At 37.0% G+C, this 17746-nt stretch overlaps 3 protein-coding genes across 4 annotated transcripts in view; 1 reads left to right on the top strand and 2 right to left on the bottom strand.

Moving 5' to 3' along the window:
* The window catches only part of LOC134741766 (nitric oxide synthase-interacting protein homolog), a 136566-nt gene that overhangs the window by 102758 nt on the left and 16062 nt on the right, over positions 1-17746 (bottom strand). The window lies entirely within an intron of this gene.
* LOC134741684 (ubiquitin carboxyl-terminal hydrolase 46) lies at positions 1275-11982 on the top strand. 2 transcript variants are annotated; one of them, XM_063674558.1, is made up of 8 exons: positions 1275-1498; positions 1678-1758; positions 4072-4288; positions 5812-5892; positions 6433-6632; positions 7739-7996; positions 9045-9200; positions 11680-11982. In XM_063674558.1, the coding sequence occupies exons 1-8, from the start codon at positions 1454-1456 to the stop codon at positions 11788-11790; spliced, it is 1149 nt and encodes a 382-aa protein (XP_063530628.1). In that variant the 5' UTR covers positions 1275-1453; the 3' UTR covers positions 11791-11982. The 2 variants fall into 2 exon arrangements, with proteins under 2 accessions (XP_063530628.1, XP_063530629.1); XM_063674559.1 differs by having other exon boundaries at positions 1276-1498; positions 9057-9200.
* LOC134741438 (large ribosomal subunit protein eL21) lies at positions 14393-17273 on the bottom strand. Its single transcript, XM_063674215.1, has 3 exons — positions 17184-17273; positions 16854-16990; positions 14393-14766 (listed from the first exon to the last, which is right to left on the bottom strand). Exons 2-3 carry the CDS (start codon positions 16980-16982, stop codon positions 14416-14418), a joined length of 480 nt encoding a protein of 159 aa, XP_063530285.1. The 5' UTR covers positions 16983-16990; positions 17184-17273; the 3' UTR covers positions 14393-14415.

The raw sequence follows: 17746 nt of genomic DNA, 5'->3' as shown, positions 1-17746 counted from the left end.
GTCATAGTTTCACTTTTCCACCGCTGCCACAATCGAGGTTGTGGCAAACAAATAAGTACGTGACATGTCATGCTTGTTCGTTGCTTGTTTAATTATTGTTGTTTTGTATGAAATTGTGCTTTCTCTTATGAAATGTAGTGATGGTTAGCGTTTTGAATGCTTGAACTTTGATAAAATAATGGTGAATTGTTCTGTAATCGGCTGTAATAGCTGCTCTGAGCAAAAATATGAGAACATAACCTTTCACACGTAAGTACGGTATTTTACACCTTCCTCTTAACGCAATTGAAATTGAAATTATTTATTTCAGGCACAGAACAGAACCCATATAGTGTTAGTACAAAAATTATAATATGCTACCTATATCTATGTTAGTCTGTAGTCTGTACACTATGTAGTAAAACAATATATACCTAAAAAACTAATTAAAACTAATTATTTCGATGATGCGCTGGATTGCTGGATTTGATGGATTTGGATGATGCAATATGTGAGAATAACATCGTAAAATTACGTTTCACTCAAAGCAATGTAGAATCAAACGATTTCAATAAAAATATCACAATTATTTTTGCAAATTAACAAAACATTATTTGTAAAATTATCCGCCCAAATCACGTAGGATGTTTGTGGTCTGTCAGCTACTCGGACGAGTCTGAGGTCAGCCATTTTAAACTTCTTTTTAATTTAGCTGCATAACAATCATGTTAGGGATACCAGATGAAAATATCATAAGGGTAATTTTGACCTCGAAGTTTTTCCGTACTTCTAATTCCAAAACAAAAACAAATGTTGTGAAGATTAAATGTGGTGTACATTAATTGGTGTAAAAAATGTGATTGCGATTAATGATTTCTTAAAATTAAAACTTATAATACATTTTATTTTACGTTTTATTTACTAAACATGTTTAGTTTTGTACTACCTTCGCTAATTATAGGAGGTATTTCATTGTTCATACGCCTAATAAGAATGGCCCATTGACATTTTATTCAACAATTTTAATACCATCAAACTTTGCCTCCAGGGTAAACGCCCCAACGTGATATCAACTATTGGGGTAATTTTTACCAAAATGGTATCCCCACGTTTATGACGTCATCTATCTCTATCTCTTACGGGCGCACGCGGTAGGCCGCATCTTTAGAAAATATACTAGATCTATGCTCGTAGTCTGGACCTCAGAATAATGATTATTCTGAGGTCCGTCTGGACTAGTCTGGAGCGAGCTTGACTTCTTATGTCTATGTCTTGTGTACTTATTGTCTCTGGTCATGTGGTAACTGCCAGCCGCCGAGGAACTGTCATGTGTGTTGTACGATTAGCTACTTTTGCCTAATTTTTAGTTCCAATGAAATTTTAATTATGTTTCTGAATAATACAACTACTTAATCGTTTAAAAGCCTGCATTAAACGCATATTTGAGTTATAAGTTGCTAAAAACGGATTGCAAATGTCAATATGTCAGGATCTCGGCCTTAATTTCCAACAGAGAATGGTGAGAAACACGGTTAATTATTATTTTATGCGTCTTTTAATTGCTGTAAACTCTTAAACTTTACTCTGGATCGTTTTTTCGGTGACTATAATAATACTGAACCTAAACAAATTCGGCATTTTCTCTCACCTTTCATTGAACTTATAAGATTCGGCATTATAATGTTTGATAATTTTCAGGGCGCAAATATATCGCAGTTGGAAAGAGATATTGGTTCAGAACAGTTCCCACCTAATGAACACTACTTTGGTTTAGTCAATGTAAGTATTTATTTATTTATTTGTGTCTCATTATCTGAAATTGGATATTTTCATTACTGAAACTGAAGGTGATTTGTATGCTAGTTAAGTATACAACAAGATTAAAATAATTAATTTGAAAATGTGTTAAATCCCTTTGTAGTTGAAATAATTAATATATAGACATAGTAATTGTTAGAGATGCCTCATCATTTTGCAAAAAAACATTGGCCTAGCCTAGAGTAGATGACATTCACTATGATTTAACTCTTGCCTATCAGTATCTAATAGTAGTGCATAACTTATGAAGTAATATGCAATCATTATGCTGTTAACTAATCACATTTCCCCACTTGATTTTAAGTAGGTATTTAATGTAATAATTTGTCATTACATTAAATACTTTCAACCATGCATTTAATTTCATAAATAGCTGTTTGGTCAAAAAGTATGCAGCATTCGGCCAAATACTAAATACCTATTGAAAAAGTGTCCAGACACTTACAGATGTTATGACTATGTGTATTTGTGGAGTGTAAAATGAAATGATAAATAATGAAGGATATATACATTGTACAAACTCATGAAAGATGACTATGTGTACTAAAATAAAATAAAAAAGCCATTTATATCTGGGTAACCATACACTATGTATTTGTATTTAATCTAAGACAAAATAAATCTTATTTACAAAAAAAGTTACTCCAGGACCCTTGTATCAAGAGGCATCTTGCAGTTGTATTTTTGTATTTCTTCTTCGCTTTCCGTTTCAACCCCTTATTAATCTTTTTTGCCTATATATGCAGCCATGCATTTATAGTTGTAATAAACTGGAAGGTTGCGGTCTTTAATCCCCACGGCGACCGTTATCCGGCTTGGGGATTGGTTCTTGATTGTTCTATGTTGCTATGTTTATCGTTTATATCTTGTTCGTCTTCCAGGAACTGGTGTGTGCTAGTTGTTATTGTCATTGGGCCCGTTTGGCCTTCTCTTTCTCGGTTTAGGTATGTGTTTTCTTTGACCTTTTCCTTGCTCTTTTCTTTCTTGTCAAGTTTTAGTTTACTAAATAAGTTTAAGTGTAATAAGTTTGTTGTATCAGGTGAATGCCAGGTCGTAAATTTTCTTCATGCCAAGGTAAATTTTTATCATTCGTTGGGGAGGCCTAATTGTTATAGGTTGCTGTTTTGTGGTTGTGAGATTATATTTGTTCCTAAACTTGGACTGGGATTGCTTGTGAACTCGACTTCCCTGGATTCTTTGTTCTAATGTGTTTGTTCCAGGCGTTTTTGATGGGGAACATTTTCTTTTTTCTTGACTTTTATAGGGATAAGCTCGCCTTTGTACCTATATTTATATGAATTTCATGTTAACAATTTTTGTTTTGTACAATAAAGTGATTTACTACTACTACTTTTCCCTGTGTTAGATTTTTCTTTGATGATTGCGAGATTTCCTTTATTTTTTTCCATCTGTTCTACATCTGGATAATTCCATACAAGGTTCGAAACACTAATTTAATATCTTGCCAATTCTTTTTTTTTTATATTCTTATTTTCTTTAATCAAGATATCACTGGTGTCATGTAGTATCATCTGATATAGGAAATTAGGAAACCTTATCAGTAGATAAGGATTCCTATATCAGAATATAAATTCTAATAAGATTTTTTCGTGATGTACCTTTACTTTTCCAAGAAATAATACAGTATCTCGTCAAAAATAAAAAGTAAGATTTAATACCAGTTACCTACACTTTAAAAGGAATGAGTCATTGTCATTTTCTATTACATTACTCAATGTTCCCATTTTATTTTGGATTTTGAGTAAGGTTTGTTCATTAAATATAATAAAGATCCATGGACATTTCTCGTATTTTACCACTGCTTGAAATAAGTGTGAGTCATAGTTAGCAACAAGATAAAGTAGGAAGCATTATAGAACTGTGGAAAGCTAAATTTAAAGAAAAATGTTATTTTTTATTTTTGTACGCATTTTTTGGGAGTTAGATTAGTGTAAGTAGGACACTAAGTTTATCATAATTGGGTTGGTAGGGTCTGAAACGATTTTGATAGCACATGCAGTGCAAGCATCAAACTTCTATGAAATTATGACGTTTATATAACACTTGCACTGCTTGTGCTGTCATAATCACTGCAAACTTATCTTGGTGTGACTCTAGTTTCGATACCAAGAATACAAACATAGTCACAAAATCACAACACTTCCTTTTAGCTGTACCAAAGCTTCGTAAAAGTATTCCAAAGATATAAATTATTTCGAATAATGGGTGAACTTCATATTGAGCCATGATTTAAAAGATTCAATTTATTTTCAGTTTGGCAACACTTGCTATAGCAACTCTGTGTTGCAAGCCCTATACTTCTGCCGTCCATTCAGAGAGAAGGTGCTGGAATACAAGGCAAAGAACAAGCGCACCAAGGAGACGCTGCTCTCCTGTCTAGCAGACCTGTTCTATAGTATAGCCACACAGAAGAAGAAAGTTGGCTCAATAGCTCCAAAGAAATTTATTGCAAGGCTTAGGAAGGAGAAAGGTGAGTTTTTAGTATTTGTTATTATAGCGGCAACAGAAATACATCATCTGTGAAAATTTCAACTGTCTAGCTTTTTTTTTTTTTTTTTTATACCACGTCGGTGGCAATCAAGCATACGGCCCGCCTGATGGTAAGCAGTTACCGTAGCCTATGAACGCCTGCAACACCAGAGATATTACACGCGCGTTGCCGACCCTTTAAAAACCTGTACACTCCTTTTTTGAAGAACCCCATACTGTAGCCCCTCGGGAAAACCTCGGCAGGGAGCTCATTCCACAGCCGAAGCGTACGCGGGAGGAAATTCCTCTTAAACCGCACAGTACGCGACCATTTAGGTGCTAGGGTGTGAGGATGAACACCCTGCCGATGGCGAGCGGTGCGGTGATAGAAAGCGGCCGTTGGCATCATGTCAAACAATTCTTCAGAGCACAGCCCATTGTACAAGCGGTAGAACACACACAAGGAGGCGAAGTCTCTCCTTAGACTTAAAGGTTCGATACCGCTTGTGAGTTTGGGATCGTCGACGATTCGTACAGCTATCATGGTTCATGAGATACAACCTGGTGACAGACAGACGGACAGAGCAGCAGAGTCTTAGTAATAGGGTCCCGTTTTTACCCTTTCGGTATGGAACCCTAAAAACCATCTCTTCTATGACATTCTTTAAAATAAAAATAAAAATTCTTTATTTCAGACCAAAAGCAATCCATATTTTTTTAGTAACATTTTAGCCTTAATATTATGTTAGTAACCTATATCTACTTAGTTAGACCTACCAATGACTACTTCTGTCCAGTACCTAATGAGCGGGCAGGGCAGTCGAGACGCTCGGCTAACGCCCTTAGCATGCTGTTAGTGCTGCCGCGCACACGTCGTAGTAATAAGGCCGCTCTCTTCCATCTAGTGGCATAGAAGTCGTCCGTTCGCGCCTCGGCGAACATGCCTGACGCACTACAGTGTCTCGGTACTTTATATGGTTATTAACTACCTAACCTACTCATTCAAAATATACTCAGTGGGATTTCATTATTGTTACGAAGATTTCAACCACCTACACCTACACGCTCTCACTTAATCCACAGGCTCAATTACTCATAATTTATTGAATTTTATTGTGTTACCACGCACAGAAAAAAAGCTGTCAACAAATTTGATTAAAAATTCTCTAAATTTTCTAAATTCTAAAGCTAGTAACAGTAAGTAAAACGAATAAATGGTTTATCTATCTAGTATATACTACATACTAGACACGGCCGGCAACAACGTCCATAATAGTTAAACTACTCTCCTTCCTCTTCCTCAGTACTCTTGTACTAAATTGCAACGTCTTTTCTATTTCGACAACGACAACCCCCGACGGAGCGACGGCGCGGCTTTAATAAATATCTCCACTCTCTCCACTTTACTTTATAGCCTGGGAATAACTTGACCAAAAACTCTCCTGCTGGTTTTTAGAGCTTATGAGCTTATAAAGTTACTGTTTTTATTTTTGTAATATGAATAAATATTGTTTTTATTTCCAGAGGAATTCGATAACTACATGCAACAAGATGCCCATGAGTTTCTAAACTTCCTTATCAATCATATAAATGAAATTATTCTAGGTATGTACCTAAGCAATTCTGAATTCTGATTTCAAAGATAAGTATTTTACTTAACATTTTGAAAGCGACATTCCTCTAATTTTATAAAAAATAAAAACAGGTAGGTGATATTGAATTTCAAATTATTCAAGTTTCCCGCCTAGGCAAGTCTCCCGGACTGCATCATTTAGGGTCTTTTCAGCATTTAACCCTTAAATGCATAATGATGTATATATGCATCGTATATTTGATGGTCCGTGGCTCAATATGCAGCTATCCAAAATCACATTTATTACTTTTATACAGCATGACACATCTATTTCAATTTATTAAAAAGTTATACAAAAAATCATGCATTTAAGGGTTAAGGTCAGTTGCACCAAACCGTCTGTCACCCTTAAAGCGTTCGCAAAATTTTATTGTATAGGTAGTTTCATAGTTCACTGCTGAGTGACATTGATCTGACTGACACTGATCAGATTTGTGCTTGGTGGAACTGGCGCATAGTCTCATTATATTATGTAGTTGCATGAGTTAATAATTGCACGATTATTCTTCCAGCGGAACGTAACCAGAGCACTCTGAAAGTTCAGAAGAACGCCTCGGGCGAGAGCGTGACATGCAACGGCACCAGCACGGCGCCGGGCGGCGGTGACCCGACGTGGGTGCACGAGATATTCCAGGGCACGCTCACGAGCGAGACCCGCTGTCTCAACTGTGAGACTGTCAGCAGTAAGGACGAGCATTTTTTCGACCTGCAGGTATAAATCAATATTTTTTGGGATAATCTTACACAAATCAACCCAGTCCCAGAGTAAGCTCGATAAGGCTTGTGTTGTAGCATGAAGCTTGAGATCTATAAAGAGACGTCACGAGCGAGGCAGGCTGTCTGAGCGTCTGAGCAATGAGATGCTCAGTACTATAAACAAAAAAAGAAGAAAAAACAATCTTAACTTAAATAGTAATTTCATAGCTTTCGAATTTCGATTTTGTAAAGTAACGTTTTTAAAATAAATAAAAATCGACAAAATTCGATCAAAATTGACACTTGGCGCCCATGATCTTTCCCGTTCTTTCTTGCGAAATGTGACAGTGATAGCGGCAAACCGATGGAACGGATTTAAGTTTATCACTCGTCTTGTCGACCCTTGTAAAGTATGTATTTTTTAATAAAGTGTTTATCCTCGTAGTGCTCGATATGATTACAAAGTCCGCTCGATAAAATAATCTAACGAGAATACCACAAATTTTATTGGCATTCCTCACCTTAAGGGGATCCCATGCCCCAATGACCTTCGATTTGAATCCCTTAGTTTTCTAATGTCTTTTGTAGCTTATCATATTAACAGCAACGGATTTTAGCAATAAAGTATCCCATATTTACGTCAAAGTTCATTGTTTTCGAAATATTTGGCATCAAAGTTGAACAATTTTAGACCAAAAAACTGGTTTTCTGGCCATAACTTTTGTGTTAATTAGTTTAAAATTAAAACCTTAGACAAATTTTTAGAGACGTCTAAGACGAACCCAAATATGTAGATTTCGTATAAGTAAGATCTTTCACAGCAATCGAGATACGAAAAAAGTGTTTTTTTAGACAATTTTTAAAACAATCATAAATAAATAAGTATTCATTTTTTCACAATCCCGTAGACAAAAATGGAGATAAAAGATTGAAGAACCGATAGCCGCTTGTCTTATAATTCTATATGTAGTGCAAAAGTAGGAGATACGATTCAAAACTTGTCAAAAATCGATCAAAACCTCAGGTAGCCCCTTAAAAACATTTTTTTTTCATCCCTAAACTGCGATATACATAGGAAAGTACAACACCATTCTTTTCTAAACATATATTTGATAATTCCAGGTGGACGTAGGCCAGAACACAAGCATAACGCACTGTCTAAAATGCTTCAGCGACACAGAAACGTTATGCAACGACAACAAATTCAAGTGTGATAACTGCAGCAGCTACCAGGAGGCGCAGAAGAGGATGAGAGTGAAGAAACTACCACTCATACTCGCGCTGCACCTCAAGAGATTTAAGTATATGGAGCAATATAATAGGCATATAAAAGTGTCGCATAGAGTTGTGTTCCCCTTGGAGCTCAGGTTATTTAACACGGTTAGTATTTAGTATTGTATTTTTTACCTGTCCCATGTTAAAGCCCCAGGGCCCTTATATAATAGTAGGTTAAGTACTTGAATTGAATGAAATTCAAACCATTTTCAATAGGGAGTATTACTGCGATGTTCTGCCGCCAGAGTGCAGTACCAGTACACATGCTGAACCATAGAGTAACATTTATACATACTAAGTTTTTTGACAAGTTTTCACTATGACATTGCATAAAGGCGGTTTGTTTGCAGGTGGCCTACCGCAAAACGCGAAAATCGAAATTGCGATATCTGCCTGCGATCGAATATGCAAGAGTGATAGAGAGGCAGAAACCGAACTTTAGAAATTCGTGTTTCGGGGTAGGCCCTGTAATTGTGCTACTGACGCCCTCTACGCAGAGTTTTGCGTAATATTCCCTATTGAAACTGAGTCGCAGTTCATTCGTTTATGTCGATTTTAAAACAATAAATACAACCTTATTCCTTACACTATTGAGTTGAGTTCTTGTACGATGGGCCTTAGGAGAACATGATTGGCGACTTCTGTCAAGTCATCCTTCTCAGTTACCATTTGATAGAATGAGAACAGATAAGTTTAGTTCGCTAATCAGCGAAATTGACTCCACACTCGCGTTCGCGGCTTCGCGCCGCGTAGTCTGGAGCGGGCTTTATGATATTGATAAACCCGATACATTATTATGCTTAAGACTTTGATAACAATAACGGCCCTCTTAACACATTGAGTGCCGGGAACCCGCACGGCGGGTTCACTGTTCGTAGTCGCTTTTCTCCCCAAAGCGGAAAAACGCTGGGATCGGCTACGAGCGTAGCGCTACGAAGACGTTGGCAGTGAATGTGTTAAATTCAGTTAGGCTAAGAGAAACAGTTGTATGGGAATGTCTCCAGTCCTCCCAACTATTACCCTAGCATTACAATAACGTTTAGGAAAACGGGCGTCTTTCTGCCTGCGGACATAATATTTAAGGATTCGAGTACAAAATATTTTAGCAATGTGCCCATTCGCTCGAGAAAACTTCCTTCTATCCTTAATAAAGAGCAAATTGCAGTCGGACGACGCGGTGAACCCGGACCGGCTGTACGACCTCGTGGCCGTCGTGGTGCACTGCGGCTCCGGGCCCAACCGCGGCCACTACATCAGCATCGTCAAGAGCCACGGCTTCTGGCTGCTGTTCGACGACGATATGGTCGATGTGAGTACCACTACCAGTACCAGTACCAACCACACACTAATCAATCCAAGGGGAACTCAAATACTTGTTCTCATATTAAATATGCGCGGAAATATTGTCTTCATGTTGGGAAAAACAATGCGCCGTATGATTCGAGAAAGAAAAGATTGGCGATTACTTCACCGACAAGAGCAATAATGATGAAAATGAAAAATCCTATCCATGTATCCCTATATCAATTACTATTTCGCCGGCAATCCATTATTTTCCGAAACGAAACGACAGTTGTAATAAGATTGTCTTCGGTTACCGCGATAGTTACTCATGAAATAAAACTGAAACCGGATTATATCGCGTAAATAAAATTTATAAAGGGCGTATATTTCATTTGTAAAGGGTTCTAAACGTCGGGATGTACGAGTATTATAAATTAATCGCGACATAATCCGGTTTTATAGTTTTATTTTTAGTTTTAATAAGGTAAAAAATTATAAATGTTCTACAATGGTGACCCTTTTTAACTGTTATGTAAGGAGTAAATTAGAATACTGTAGCGTTATCTGGAACCCAAGTTACAAAATACATATTGAAAGGATTGAACGATTGCAAAAACGGTTCACTAGACATCTTGCGTATCGCTATGGAACAGGCTGCCAAGTATATAACACAAGACTTAAACAATTTAAACTGATTTCTCTTAGTAGTAGGCGTATTTTGCTGGACCTAATGTTCTTGCACAAACTTCTAAACGACAAGATTGATTGCATGCATATGGTTAGTCAGATAGGGCTGAAAGTGCCGTCTCGTTTGCCACGTTACCCTTGTGCCTTACTCAATGTGCGTCGTAGTCGAACTAACCTATTAGCTCATTCCCCTTTGCCTCGCCTGGCTCGCCTATACAACAAGCATGCTAATAATGTTCCTTCTTTGGATGTGTTTCACGATAGTGAAGTCTTATTTAAAAACAAATTATTGTCTGTTGACAACCTCAGCTAGCTCGGCTAACTTACCTTAGTTATTGTTAATATCAACTATTAGGTGTCTTGTTAATTGGTATTATATATTTATTCTAGATTTTTGTAATGTATACTAAGTCTTTTTCTAGGTGTTACTGTTGACTTAATGTTTAAATTAATATAATAATGCATGCTGTGATTGCCTGTAAGTGGGGGATCAATAAAAAATGTGCCCTTTTTGTAAGTTAATACTAGTATGTAAATTGTATCTTCTGTTGGTGATCCTAATAAACAAATAATAAATATTATCTTTAACGTTGACTGTAGGTATCAAGTACTTACATGAGTTACAAGTCAGTGGTATGGCGTACCTTGTACCTAAACTTGTGTGTAAAAAATCTCACTCACCTCTAAGGGTGTCCACCTGGCGCGGGCGCACGCAGGCACTCACGCAAGTGCCAATTGTAGGTAAACTCCGTGACGCGTTATAGTCTAACCCGTTCGTATAAAACTACCGCAAATCTATGTACAGGTTAGCCGTTTGGCACACACATACTAGAGGCCAAAACAAATTTTTTTGACCAGCAGTTCCTAAAAAAAATTCGCCGGGGGGAGATTGGTAAAACATTATTTTTTTGTATGGAAAAAAAAATCCAAAACCTATCGTATGTGGTATCATACGAAAGGGCTTTTTGAGGCGATTCGAAAAATATATCACATCATTACATTTCGGGCTTTTTTTTAATTAAAACAAAAATAATTTTCGAAACATACCAAGTTTGGGCTCCTCCAGACACGATATGGCAGATTTTTTTTGTACAATATACCACAAATGATACGTGATATCCTCATGTCTAACTCCAAGAAAGCAATTTTGAAAATAATATCATTAACATTTTTTTTTTAATTTTTCAATTTTACAAAGTGACACAGTTCTACTTCAATACCTATTTCACGAGACTTATGGAACTATACTGCAGATACGGTACATATTAATCATAAAATGATACGTTATATCCATATATCGAACGGGAAATACCTCTTTAACCCTTTAACTGCGCCTTTCATCAGTTGGTACAGTTTGTTTAGTTTTTTACACAAAATATCAAGATTGTATCCTTCAGATACGATATACCCTATCGATTTTTCTTTGTACAATTTGGATTTTTTTTTCATACAAAAAATAATGCTCCCCCCCCCCGCGAAATTTTTTTAGGAACTGCGGGTCAAAAAATGTGTTTCGACCTCTAGTATGCGTGTGCCAAACGGCTAACCTGTACATCGATTTGCAGTATTCCTTTGAAATTAGGGTCGAGCGGCTTCCGCTATTAGCGCTGCTCATACTATTTTTCGTTAACTCGCTCACCCGCTCCGTACAACCGCGCCAGCTATCGGACGCGGACGCCCTACTACTAGTAATATCTCTATTCTATATCTCTACTACGTCTTGTTCAGTGCGTAGCTTCCACGGTCCACTATTTTTATTTCTGCTCAATGTCAGATTCTACCATTCTTACTAAAACCCTGTCTTCTTTTTTTTGCAGAAAATAGACGCGTCAGCTATTGAAGATTTCTACGGCCTAACTTCAGATATACAAAAATCGTCAGAGACGGGATATATACTATTTTATCAATCTAGAGATGCTAGCTGTTAAGTTTAACTAATTTAATTAATTTATATAATATAATAGGTTAGTGCTGAGTACGTTCTTTAATATGCCTCGTTTGTTAAAGTTGAAAGGGCATAATAAAATTATTGAAATATTGTTCAATTCGAAACATGAGATATTCATCTTTTAGATTTCATTTGTAAATAAATATATTTCATTTCAAATTATTATCTGAAATTTGTTTTTTATTTTATGGATTTGTGGGGAAAAGTACACTTGGTCTACACTACATAGGTAAGTTAAGGGTCTCTGGCAAGCTCGGTTCTCCATACAAACGTAGTTCCGCTCTCATTTTAAAACGACTAGCTAGATTGCTCTGAAACTTTGTTCTTACAATAGGATAAGGTATAATTATGTCTGTAATTAGTTTATGTAGCTTCAGATACCATAGTAAAAAAATACAGCGAATTTAAGTTTTTCATATAAAACTTGTTTTTGCTCTATTTCGTTTGTTTTATAAACTGGAGCTATATAAACTAATTTCAGACCTAGATATACCTCATGGCATTGTATGTGCAAAGTTTCTTTACAATCCAACACGTAGTTTTAAAATGAGAGCGGAACTACGTTTGTATGGGAAGGTGCAATTCGGCCGAGCTTGCCGGGGACTCTTATTTAACTTACCTATCAATGGCAGTGCCAGTGACACAAATGGGGTTGGCCAGTCGAAGTGTTTAGCAGATGGCGCTAGCATAGCTTGCCCTATCAATCCCTAGAATTGTGTCAATTTTTTGTTTTGTTTAATGAAATTTTATGCCCTGGATGGATGCAGGCATTAAGCCAAATCTCATAAAAAAGGGGGCAAGCTATGATGGTGCCATCTATCATTCTATGCAAACCTATGACAGTTATCAACATCATTGAGTAAGGTCGACCAGGTTAATGCCAGTCCATAGTAGCAAAGAGAATATATAGGATAGAGGGGTACTGTCATAGTAAATTTTGTAGTCACCGTGAATTTACTGCCATCTATCGACACACGATTAAAAATATCAAAAAATGTACTTATGGTTTTTTTTTGTATGATTATGACCCATGTCTCACTGATATGTGTTAAAATTGTTAAATAACAAACGAAACCGTCAACGCCATCTAAACGTTTATTCCTTAGACTTCATTCATTTTATATGGAATTTATTTATTTGATTTATTTTGTGTTTGATAGTGGGTATTGCGTATATTTGAGTTTTTTTTTAAACAACGTGAATTACGAGGGAGAGAAAAGTTTATTACTGTCCTATCATGCTATCAAAAAATATATGTAACTCCGTATCTTTTATGGGTTATTCCCACTAGTTACCACCAAGTTGTTACCAGTGGTAACTACTGGGAAAATAAAATTCCACCAAAATTTTGTTTGCGTTCACTCACGCAGTCACTAAATTTGCGCCCCCTGACGACTGACAAAAGTTTCCCTGCTGCTGGCCTTTTGCCCATTATGGCGCCCGGGGCACTACGGTACTATGGAGCACGGAGGTCGGAGTGGCATACCGAAAGCACGAATCGATGATTCGTTGTGCGAGTCGCACCTTCGCACGGAGAGGCGGAGCTAATGTGCGGTTTTTGCATACAAATCAAAATTCTACAATACAAAGTTAATAAATTAATGAAAAAATTAAAAACACGACTGCTGAATTTTAAGCGAACCGAAAAGCTAAAAATAATTTTGATGTTAGTTACATAAATTTATGAATTTAAATTGGAATATAAATGTACAGTTACAGTCATTTACAGTAAATACAAAGGTTTATACACATTTATGGCGTGACTGTATCCGTATTTTATTTCGATTGCAGTCGGGGGACCTTTTGAATGGGAAAATGCACTACATCAAGGTCCCCCGACTGCAATAGAAATAAAATACACAGGTACAGTCACGTCATAAATGTGCATAAACCTTTGTATTTACTGTAAATGACCGTAAGTGTACATTTATATTCTAATTTAAATTCATAAAGTTTTTACTTTAGGCAAGTACAAATTTATAAGCAATATTATGAATCATCATCATCATTTCAGCCGAAAGACGTCCACTGCTGTCCTCAACCAATGGTTTCCCGAGACTTTAACCAGATCGTCGGTCCAAATACGATAGCAATACGAATATCATTCCTTAAATCGAAGTTCACACAATAGATTTCAAAAGTTTACACTATACCATTTTTTTTGTAGTTATATATTTTTATGATCAGCGGTAAAATTATTTTATTTGAGACGTTACTAAATAAGATAAAAGGATTTATTTTTCTTAGCATATTTTGTAAATCCTTATTATACCAAAGTAAGAATCAAACGCATATGTTGCATATATATTTTGAATCGTCTTTCAAACAAAGCTCTTCATTTTGATATCCCACTCGATAAGTTTGCAAGATTTTTTTTTTCAAGTGTATGGTGGAATAAAGAAACTCACATACATATATACATACAAACATGAACTCTGAAAACATAACACTCTCTTGTTTGGGCAGTCGTGTAAAAATCGAAGCACCGGACGTCTCTACGAGGTGCGAAGCACTGTGAAAACCGCCTTAACCTCATTAAAAATAACAGATGAGTTTATGAAGTATTGAAATGAAACAAGAGCTTCCTTAAATTACTTTAATCCCCTTAGGCTATGAATTCATATGGGATTGGAGCCAACAGCACAGGTTTTTCTATACCACTGACGATATGAGCGGGCTTGGGGGCAGCAGGCTGTCTCTTCAGCTTGACAACCTTGTTGGCGGCCTTCGCTTCCTTCAGCAGCCTCTCGTTCTCCTTGACGCGCTTGAGGAAGTCCTGTCTGCACTTGGAGTGCTTCACATGCTCAACGCGGATGTTGATGCGCTTGGGGATGATGCGGCCGCGAACTCGCTTGTTTACGATGACTCCTAAGGCGTGGGCTGTGACGTTGTATACTCGGCCTGTCTTTCCGTGGTAGACCTTGTGTGGCATACCCTTTTGGACGGCACCGTTACCCTGGAATAAGAGAAAAGTGATGACCAATTAGTTTTATTTTATACTCTTGCTAAACATTTTTTTTTTTCAAATAGAAAAGATTGTAAACTGTAATAGATGTCATATATTCAAGAAAAAAGTGAAGAAGCCCTCCAGTGGTGAAGGCCGGATTCGAACCGGCGTCTAGCTCTAACTAGTTCTAGTGGTCTAGTTTAGCTATCGCGGCTAACGCCATGAACCCCTAGGCCACCTCGCCACGGCGGTACCCGTCCCAATTTCTCGACTATATGCCATCTTAGTAAGACTAGCTCTAAGGGAAAGCAGTACGCACTTGTACCTCCTAAACGAATTCCTTACGGAAATACATTATAGCGAGAGAGACTGGTGCTGCCATCTATGAACAAGTTTGGAAACAAATCAAATTATTTTATTAAATATTTTGATTTGTGTTTTTTTAAGTAGTCACACTATTTAGAAAGGATTGGTATATTGTAAATAATGCATTTCCTAGAAGTTGATGGCATCAAAAAAAATCCTTTACAAAATTGTTTTGGATAAGAATTTACACTACTCATTAGCCGGGTCCACACAGAGCTGGGTCGCTCTGGCTGGCTGGGCTAATAACACATTCCCCATCCCACCCGAAGAAACATAGTTAATCAATCATCATTATGGAATGGAGTACTGTATTTTCTCGAGCTTTATGCATTTCATTTATGTAGCTAAAAAAAAAACACTCACTGTACCAGCAAGATAGCTAGAAATTGACATGGTTGTATGTATTAGTAAGAATCTAATCCCACCATAAACATTTTCATGTAAAATGTTGCCAAGACGAAACCATAAGGCTCGCACTGTCGTTATCAGATCTCTTGTAGAGCCAAGCTTCTAACTCTACAAGCCCTAACCTAAGTTGAAATCGTTCCTTGCTAAAAAAGCATATTATTCAGTCACGGATTTTGTCACTGATAGTTTTGTTAAGTAAAGATAGTTTTGATTGTTAAAATTATAAAGCTAGTTAATTTAAGGAAATGTTTGCCCATACCATTTTAGGATCCATGAGATACTGCTATTTTGTAATAACTTGTTTTTACCATGGTGTTATTATTATTATTATGATTAATTTCACAAACTCTACACCTTAGTCAAAATATGAGGCTTGGCCGTTTCACTACTGCCACATATGGGCATAAGGTGAAAAATGTATTTACTATTTTTTAGGGTTCCGTACCCAAAGGGTAATAACGGTAAACTAAGACTCCACTGTCCGTCTGTTTGTCTGTCCATCACCAGGTTGTATCTCATGAACCGTGATAGCTACACAGTTGAAATTTTCAGAGTATGTAATGATGATGATGATGATTTTCTGTTGCCGCTATAACAACAAATACTAAAAAGTATAGAACCCTCGGTGGGCGAGTCCGACTCGCACTTGGCCAGTTTTTTACTTTTTATTATACAATAGTTCTTGTAGTAACTGGGGATAAATTACTATTAAAAATCCTAAAATATGCATTGGGGAGCATCTTTTATACAATCTTTTCCATCTAGGGGTGAGTTTGGGGTTGGAAACTATTCTATATCATTCCCCATAACAAAAACTATCCACATACCAAATTTAACTAAATCGGTTCAGCGGTTATTGATTCCCCATACAAAATTCCACCCCCTTAGGCCGCTTCCCCACTTGGCAGTACGGTATCGGTGCAGTACGCAGTATTTCTTCCTGATTGAATACTCATTCAAATGTTTACTACATTGTTTTAACATTAAGGTTCGACTTTCAATGAGTATTTGGTGTGGGTCGGTTACTGTTTGCAAAAATACGTCCACTTGTAATAGCAATAACAGAAATTAAAAACCACTGGGAAAATTCTATCTTTCTACCAAGTACATGAGATACTGGGCATTGAGAGACAGATGGGCAATGGGCAGCAGCTTTGGCACCTTGGCACATTTCGGGTACGAATTCTCAAAGAAATGTGGTGTAAGGGAAACTGAAATAACCAGCAATAATGAAAACATTTTGAGTTTTTGAATTAAATAACAAATGCATTGATATGAGATTATTGTAGAACTCAAAAGATAAAAATAGGAGCCCAACTAACCCTGATGTCAACGATATCTCCAACTTTGTACACTTTCATATACGTGGAGAGTGGAATGACGCCATGGGTGCGGAACCGGCGGGCGAACAGATCCCTCGTACCGCGGCGGTAACCCTTTGAGTTCGTCATCTTATCGCCTGAAATCAAACCAACGTTGTACAGATTTCTGCACGTGGACTTAACAATTACACTGATCACTTAATATATAACTGTTTGAAAAAAAAAACATTATTCCTATACAATGTCTAAAGCTCGATCTACATTTTTATGAGTTTTTATAGCGAATGTGTGATGATATTATATATTTCAAATAAATAATTTACTAATCACCTTTGCTTACAAAGCTTGACGGATAAAGAAAGAGGTTAGTTTAGTTTATGGTATAGAGTAGAAAGGAAAAGGAAGTCAGTTCAGTGTTGGTTTTTAAGGGATGCCCGCACGAGCAACTTAGGGTATACCCACACGAGCAACTTAGGGCATGCCACGAGCAACTTTTGCCGCCGTGACTATTATGTCTCTCACATCAAGTCTATGGGTTAGTATGGAAGTGCGCACACTTAGCGCTAGCGACGCGACTCCCGGGAGACTTTTCTGTCCGCGGGTTCGGAGACAAGCCCGCGACGCAACTGTCTCCTTCCCTATTGGTTTCAATAAATATAATATGGCGCGCACGGCGACAAAATTTATTTTCTGATAAAATCGGTCGATTTGATCAAAGAATATATAGTTTGTCAAAGGACTGTCTCATTTCAAACATGACAGAGAGACTCATACTATCTTTGTCGTACACTAGTACCCAAAAGAAAAGGATGAGTATAGCTTTTTTTGTTCTTGTTACAATTTGGTTTGACCAACTATAATACTCAGATGTGATTATCCCGTCTGGACTGACC

The sequence above is a fragment of the Cydia strobilella genome, chromosome 5 (genome assembly GCF_947568885.1).
Source record: "Cydia strobilella chromosome 5, ilCydStro3.1, whole genome shotgun sequence".
Classification (NCBI taxonomy): Eukaryota; Metazoa; Arthropoda; class Insecta; order Lepidoptera; family Tortricidae; genus Cydia; species Cydia strobilella.
The sequence above is the reverse complement of the archived record's forward strand: the minus strand, read 5'-3'. Positions and strand labels throughout refer to the sequence as shown.

What these genes read in the sequence shown, in the direction of transcription:
- LOC134741684 (XM_063674558.1), top strand. Translation starts at nt 1,454, where the DNA reads ATGTCAATATGTCAGGATCTCGGCCTTAATTTCCAACAGAGAATG. An exon ending in TATAAATGAAATTATTCTAG is followed by an intron (nt 5,893 to 6,432) that starts GTATGTACCTAA and finishes TTATTCTTCCAG; the next exon opens with CGGAACGTAACCAGAGCACT. An exon ending in AGCTCAGGTTATTTAACACG is followed by an intron (nt 7,997 to 9,044) that starts GTTAGTATTTAG and finishes TCCTTAATAAAG; the next exon opens with AGCAAATTGCAGTCGGACGA.
- LOC134741438 (XM_063674215.1), bottom strand. Translation starts at nt 16,982, where the DNA reads ATGACGAACTCAAAGGGTTACCGCCGCGGTACGAGGGATCTGTTCGCC. An exon ending in GAGATATCGTTGACATCAGG is followed by an intron (nt 14,767 to 16,853) that starts GTTAGTTGGGCT and finishes CTCTTATTCCAG; the next exon opens with GGTAACGGTGCCGTCCAAAA.